The 7,926-nt window shown below is 48.9% G+C and overlaps 1 protein-coding gene across 1 annotated transcript; it reads left to right on the top strand.

The window, feature by feature from the left end:
- Positions 1–3,666: 3,666 nt before the first annotated feature.
- On the top strand, positions 3,667–6,180 carry LOC146894133 (N-acetyltransferase family 8 member 2-like). The gene has a single exon (XM_085690569.2). The coding sequence runs from the start codon at positions 3,667–3,669 to the stop codon at positions 4,345–4,347; it is 681 nt and encodes a 226-aa protein (XP_085546695.1). The 3' UTR covers positions 4,348–6,180.
- The last annotated feature ends 1,746 nt before the right edge of the window (positions 6,181–7,926 follow it).

The following is a 7,926-nucleotide window of genomic DNA, read 5'->3' as shown; positions in this document are numbered from 1 at the left end:
TTAGGGAGTGCTGGCTTAGAAACACACTGTTCTCTCAACGGCAGGTGAAGCAGTTTGAGTACACAGTAGAATGGCGGTCTTAAGTGACCTTGAGGTACATTATTAACTCTGACTGTGAGGCCCAGCATAAGTTCCAATATCTTAGAAAGTAAGAGATCTTCTCATAGTATATCACTACACAGCCCAAGCTTAATGGATACTGGACAGAATCCTTGCATCTACCATATCTTGTTATATTTCTTTTTTCTCAATAAATACTCCCATATTAATTTTCACATATAATTTTGAATATTGCATTAATAGTTCTTAATTTCATAGGGAGTGATTACGAGCAAAATCCAGTGATAAACATGTATGAAAATGTCATCAGCTGATTAACCTTGCAGGCTAAGTAAATATTAGAGTCCAAAAATAAGTGTCTGGTTATTAATAAACAACACAGTTCTCTCTTCTCGATTATGATGAAAATACAGATTTATAAAGCTTTTGGGGTTTGTTTGCAGTGTGTGTGCACATAAGCATATGTGGAAGCATGTGCAGGCGTGTGCATATGCAGGCGTGTGCATGTGCACAGATGCCAGAAGCTCAGGGCAGGTGTTTTCTCCCAACACTTCCCACTTTGTATTTTAAGGCAGGGTGTCTCCTGCTGAATCTGGAGCTCACAATCCAGCTAGTTAGGCCAGGCATCTGACTCTGGAATCTGGAACTCTGGCTCCCACAGGCTCAGCTTGGTATTGGCGCTGGGGATCCAAGCCCTGGTGCTCATGCTTGTTGGGCAAACACTTCAGCCACCGCACCAGTCACCAGACCGCAATATTTTTGATTTCTTATACTTGTTATTTCCGGAAGGATGCTCAGGGAAACCCGATGGCCTTCCACTTGAGATGTTCCCACCCTCTTCAATGCTATCAGAATTGAAGTGTTGACTGCTGAGATAGTTTTCAAAACCCCTGATATCAAAACAAAACAAGGCACTAGGGTTTACTATGTCTGATACACCTCCCAAGCTGCCTTCTTCCTCAGCCACATTCTTCCTCTTTTTCAGACACTAGTTTTCCCTTTGGATGGTCAAACACAATTTTGGTAGACTTTTCATAGCAACTTTCCCGGTTTGAAGTGACAAAACCCTTTGTGGGTATCCACAGATATCTGACACGGGTCAGCTGTCTACCCAAGAGAGTAGAAAGAATTACATTGGGTCTGACGCATTTACACACGTGAATGTGTGTTCCCTGAGAGGGTAACACTAATCCAGTTGTCTGTGTCTCTTGCAGGCTGCCCTGGACACCGTCCTCCTGCCTCAGCCGAGCACTGCCTCCAGGGGGCGCCGCTGAGCGAGAAGGCGAACAGAGAGGAGCCAAGCTGCACTGTGCCATGCACCTCTCCCACTTCTCCCTAGCCCTGCCTTGGAGGCAGCACAGCAAACAGGCCAGAAGATCTATGCGCTGGCGCACAAGAAAAGTGTCAGCGCGACTGGAGAGCATTTCTTCCCGCCAAGCCCTGAGAGCGGAACTCACCTCCAGCCCCGGAAGATCGTCCTCCTCAAACAAGCCCGCCACTTCCTGAAGCCTCCAATTCCCCTGCAGGTAGAGCTCATTTCCTGGGAGGAGTCCTCCTCACAGCAGAGCCAGGGTAGCTGGCAGGGAGAGAACCAGGTCGACATTGAAATGAGGTTCTGAGTGATGCCTTTGTTTTTTTCGTTCTCATGGTTCTCATTAGAGGCCCTCAGGTTCTTCATATGAAGAATAGTATTCACAAAGGGAAGATTCACTGCCCTTTTCCAGAACCTTCTGGACTCTGTCGAGTGGGGTCTTTTGTGAGGAGGAAGGGAGGCAGCCACGTGGGGGAGGTGGGGACAGTGTTTTACATAGAAGGAGCCCCTCGGGTGCTTGGAGTCTGGGGGCAGGGAACACCCTCAGCAATGACAAGCATTCCTGATATAGTGAATTTTCCAAGGGAGGATCCTAGAGTCAAATCCCAGGGACTTTGGCATTGTGGGGGCAGTGAGTGACACAAGACCAAGATACCACTCTTAAGAAAGGGTGGCCACCAAGAAGTGAATGGGTGATGGGAGACAAGGACCTGACTCAGCAGGTCGGAATCTCTTTATTAGACAGCATGGATTCAATTCTAAAGCACACGAGTTCAAGGGAGACATTTGTTTGGGAATTGAGTTGACTAGGGCGTGTGTGTATGTCTGTGTATTGAGGGGTGGGGTGTTGGGGATAGGGTGAATATCAGTAGAGGCAGCTTCTGGTCTGAGCCAGGGCATAGGAGTCTGGTCTGAACCTGAGCAGGCTAAAACCCTCTAGCATACCTGAAGGGCTCTTGCAAGAAAAGGGTGCCCATCTGTGTGCGCTTGCCTGACTTGTTGAGGTACGTCCTCAGATAATCTGTATGAGGAGTATGATGTCTTGGTTCTGAAGAGCTGCCAAGTTCACAAAGCTGAGCACTGTGTGGGGCCTGTTATCTAGACAAGCGCTGCAGGGCCTGAAAAGGATGCATCCAGCAAAACAGTCCCATTAACATGGTGGCTTAGTGAGGGCATGATGGTTAGGAGAGGGCAGCAATTCAGTTTGGACCATCAGGATCCATCATCCTAAAACAACCAGAGCTTAGAGAGAAGAGAAGGCCAGCTTGTCCTGAGTACACGCCTCTCCCAGCAGTTGTGTGCCAAGGACCAGGCTGGGAGCCAGAGGTGGCAGTGTTCTAGGAGGAAAGAGGCTGTGATATGAAGGGGACAGAGAGAAGAGGGAGACCACCCCAATGGTGAGGAACTCTGGGCCAGCCAGAGCCAGCTTCCTCTCCAGGTGAAGCTTATGCAGATCTGGAGATGACGAAATGAGGATTCCCTCCCGTGTCACATTTCAGCCCTTGACTTTTGGTTTATGATTGACCAGGAGTCAGCTAATGAAGGGACAGGCCAGATCTGCTCCCTAGAGCCTCATCAGCCCCTGGTACGTTCTCCTGGGTGTCGTTGGAGGCTGAGGCCATCCTGGGCACTCTTGCAACTGTGGTACCAGGTGAGAGGACAGAGGGCTGAGATTCGCTGATCTCTATGGGTCTTGAGTCCCACACCCTTGCAGAGGACCCATGGGTGGAATGTTTTTGGTTTGACGCTTTGCTTTTCTGTAGACTGAGTCTTTCCAGTTGCTGGGAAAAGGATCTGCTGATACTTGTGCCTGGAAACACAGAAGTGTTCAGTGTCAGGACCCTGAAGAGGAAACAAAGACCTAAGAACAACATAGTTTCCCAGCGTACCCCAATATCCAAGGTGAGATAACGCGTAGTCAGATAAGGAGTGTGACAGGGAAGGTTTGCACATAGCTTACTGTAGTAAATCTTCAGAGCAGCCTAGAAACCAGGTAATGATTTACGCACAACCATGTCAAGGGGCATGTCTCAGGGTCACATGGCAGGAAGAGGGAAGAAGCAGGGGCTGTTAGGTGACACTGACCTGATACTTTCTCCCGGTAGAAATGTTCTTCTTCCTCTTAGGTGTTGACAGAGGCACAGCCATCTGTAGAGTCTCCCCGGTTTCTGTGAGTCTGGGAGAGGTTTGGGGACTGACCTGGCTTCCTCTGTCTCCTGCAGGGCTCAGGGAAGCTGTGCAAGAAGGTCTCGCTGTCCCTGTGATCACTGATATTTGAGAGCTAGAGGTCTCCCATGGCTCCTTATCACATCCGCCAGTACCAGGAGAGGGACCACAAAAGGGCCCTGGAATTATTCTCCAGGGGCATGAAAGAACATTCCTCTGCTTCTTTCCGCCGTATGTTAACACTGCCCCAGACTCTCCTGACCTTACTTGGGATGCTCGTGACCATAGTGCTGGTTCATGGCTCCTGGCTCCTGGCCACAGTGTGCTGCCTCCTTGTACTTCTTTGCCTGAGGCTCTTTGACTGGCATTCTTGGAGAAAGTATGTGTCTACGTGTTTGCAAGCAGACATGGCTGACATCACTAAGTCGTACCTGAATGCACGTGGCTCCTTCTGGGTGGCTGAGTCTGGGGACCAGGTGGTGGGCATCGTGGGTTGTCTGCCAGTTAAGGATCCCCCACTAGGAAGGAAGCAGCTGCAGCTCTTTCGCCTGTCTGTGTCCTCACAGCATCGAGGACAGGGGATTGCGAAAGCACTGGTCAGAACAGTCCTCCAGTTTGCACGGGACCAGGGCTACAGTGACGTTGTCCTTGAGACCAGCATTGTGCAGTATAGTGCTTTGGCTCTCTACCAGGCCATGGGCTTCCGGAAGACAGATGAGTACTTTGTTAGCATATTCACAAGGTTAATGTCTTTTTCTATTGTTCGTTTTACTTACTCTCTCCCTTTTGATTGGGAACCACAGATGTGATCCTTTTCCTTTGTCTGTGTGTGAGACTTCAGCTCACTCTGCTGCAGGAACCAGCAAACCCTGGTAGTTTACAGCTGCCAATCACACGAGCTCGTTTTTCATTCCTCTCAGATCCAGTCTTGCTGGAAGTCTGAGTTGTAGATTTTGGCTACCTGTTCCTTTCTGTCCTTTGAAGTGTCACCTTTTCCTCTCTGGTGCCGTGATGATATAGCACAGAAGCCAACCTGAGCCCATACTGCACACATTTCATGTGTGAAACATTAGCTCTCAGTTTCAGCTGGGTGGTGTCAAGTTCCAGCAGCCCAGTCAGGATTTAGCATCTGCAGAGAGGCGAAACTGAACCCAGAGGGAGCAGAGTATATCCTGGGACACTGAACTTGTCACTTAGGGAGAAATCTAAGACCTACATAGAAGTGGAGCCTCCTCCAGAGGTGTGGCACAGTCAAGGGTCGGGGTGGCAGGTGCTCTGTGACAACTGGGGCAGCGAAGCACTTAATTTACTGCTATGCCACCTTTGTGCCCCGGGGAGGAGGGGGACCTCTGGTGCAGAGAGAGCAATCTAGAATGGCCTCTCCTGGGTGTAGTGATCCCTTATGGATGCAGGAGGAGGGTAAGGAGTCAGGAAGTGTCATGAATATGTCCCCCTAGAGAAGAATCCCAGAACCAAGTGGCCCGTGGTTGAGTTGGACAGCAGTGGGCCTCCAGTGATCCTGGTTATCCTCTGTAAAAAGATTTCAGAAGCCCAGCCCTAAGTGTGTTACAGAGAAGAGAACCCCTGGGATGACAGCTAAGAACAAAGGCGCTCTCACAATAGTGAGGATGCTGGGTGACGGTGCCTCCCTGAACTGTTGTAAGGAGAAGCCCTGAGGTCCAACATAAATGCTGTTGCCTCTGCCTTTGGTCGAATGCCTGACTTAGGGGCTCATTCCTGAAGACATCACATGCCTTGGTCTCAGCCTTAAAGGAGTCCACCAGGGAGTGAGCTGAGGGTCTCTGCTGACTGAATTTCTAGTGCCAAGAGACAAGGCAGGCTCTTGAGGGGGAACTGACAGACAGTCTAGCTTGGTTCTGGAACCCAGGTGCTGTACTGTTACATGCCAGGAAGATGTACACAGTGGGGCAATACTGCCATTAGTGTGCAGACAGCTGCTTTCTGATGAACGTAAGGCCTATTCCCCAGGGCAGACTCCTACTGAGTACTCTAAGCCAAGATAAAGTCCTGTGGCTGTGGAGGTCATAGGTTCAGTAAGGAGACTTCCGCTGTTTTTGTTTTTTATTAGTCAAGTATAATGGGTCAACTTGCCTTCCAAGCATTTGTGTTTATGCCCATAGATGGCTGCTGTGCCAGCCTCAGTATGAAAGGAGACTTCTCACAGAGGGTTGTGGTTATATCAGAAACTCATAATTGTCAAACTGCTGAAAATAAGTTCCTTTGATATAGCCCAGTACTGTGTCAGATATGGCAAAACATAATGTATATACCATCTTTTCAAGGTTTAGGAGCGCTCTGGGTGTGAGCGCGTAAACATTTAAGATCTTAAGTGGGTAGAGTGTTTGGTCTGCATTGGAACATCCTCCAGTGGAAGGCTGACAGAGACGCGACAGACTCAGGAAATGGCTCTTGTGAATTCTCCCTAAAGTCACCTAGGCAATAAACATTTCCTAACAGAGAGAAGACTCTTAGGAACCCCAATGTTGCAGATTTTGTGTCTTGTTACCCATGCAATGGTGGACTTTCAATTACTACAGCTGCCTGGCTCCCCCATGCTCCTGTAAATCATCCCTCACCCATGTTCCTGCAAGTACCTCCAATAAACTGGTTCATCAAACTTAGCTTTGGTCAAATCGTTCCTTTGGTCTCTCCTGGTGCCCTGTCCAGTGTGAATAGATGCTTGTTCTCATCCCCGGGGGAGATCAGACAAAAACATTAACATGGGTACAAAAAGGGTGGGTTTCCTTTCATGTTGTACCCTCATGGGTAAGCCATACTTGATCCCAATGACAGGAGCAAAGGGGCCAAGTGGGTCCAGGATGGAAAGTCTGCCAGAGTAGGAAGTCAGCGACTCCTGGCACCTGGGAAAGCTGTGTGGCCCTCCAGGTCGTTACTGGGGATCTCCTGCTTAGATTTTCTGCTCCTGGAAAAACACCCCCAGAACTGCACCTTGACCTTCCTGTCCCGTTCCTCCCTTTTCTCGAGGGACATGACAGCAGCTCCAGGGCAGCTTCCAAACAAGCTACACTGATGACCACTGACACTCTCCTCTTCTCCTACTTCCCCTGCCATTATCATTATGGGTTCAGCAAATGCACTTCAGCACAGACAAAAGGATGCCTGTGAGCAGAGACAAAACTTGTCATATTGGGATCCTGGCTTTCATGGAGAGTTATTTCTTAGCTCCATGACCATCAGCTGCTGTGTTGCCTGCTGATTAGAAGAGGGGACATGGAGCTCCTTACTCCCCAAGGCTAATACCAGCTCTTAAATGTCCACCTGAATAGTGCCTTGTGCAGGGGCCAAAGAGCCCTCTCCAGCAAGAGGAAAAGATATGTCCTTAGTGTTCTTGAACCAAATCTACATAAGCCTTCTCCATCCCTTCCTAAATGATGTAAAGGTGGGGCCATGCTGCGCTGATGGCTGCATATACATGTGCATGGTACTGGCATCACTAAGTCAGAGTGGGCTAAGACAACTGTGGGCACGGTTTTCTTAATCATGGAATGGCTGTGCAGAGCCAGTGGCTGTGCCTCTTGGCCCCGACTGGATGACTCCATCCCCCTCCCCCAGGAACAGAGGTGAAGACACAAATGGAGGCACCAACCAGGCTGTGAAGCCTAGCCTACTTTTCTCAACAGAATCTCTGTCCTCAGCATCTATTTTAGACTTGTGGAACTTTTGGCATTAATAGTTTGGATTCTATGTTAAGGAGAATAACTCACAAACTCAGACAGGGTTTGCTGAAAGAACCGGTGCAGGTCTGAGAGGGACCTGAAGCTTCAACTCTGTAGCTTGAAGTGGGTGGTTGAATAAATCGGAGCATTTTGTCCCCTCCACAGAGGCATGAAAGCCCACTGAGCCTATTTCTCACATAAATTGTGTCGTTTTTCGAAGCCTGAAAAGTACAAATTATTTTGTTGAGTCCTGGCCTTCCATTGGAGTCCAGCTGCAAGCTTCCAACGATGGACATAGACTCAAAGCTGAACTGAGGGACTGAAGAAGGGAAGGCACAAGAGCCAGTTCTCCCACTTGCAGACGTCCTTCATACTGTGTTACTATGTACTTGAACATGCTTGTAGGACCAGCAAGATGGCTCAGTAGGAAAATGCTCCATGGCCAAGCCTGATGACTGAGTTCAATCTCCAGGACCCACAGGGTGAAAGAAAAGAACCTATTCCAGCAAGTTTTTCTCTGATCCCCACATGCACATGGTGGCCCTTTCATGTACTCATGCACGTGTGCACGCATGCGCTCACGCACACATACACACCAAGTAAATTAATGTGATACGCTTTAAAAAAACAAAATATAATAAACAACAAGCAGAAAATGGTCGTTTAGTAGATTCCAGGTGTTTGTGCAAG

Source organism: Myodes glareolus, chromosome 6, assembly GCF_982192425.1.
Source record: "Myodes glareolus chromosome 6, mMyoGla1.1, whole genome shotgun sequence".
NCBI classification, from domain to species: Eukaryota; Metazoa; Chordata; class Mammalia; order Rodentia; family Cricetidae; genus Myodes; species Myodes glareolus.
This window is presented reverse-complemented; position numbering and strand designations above follow the sequence as displayed.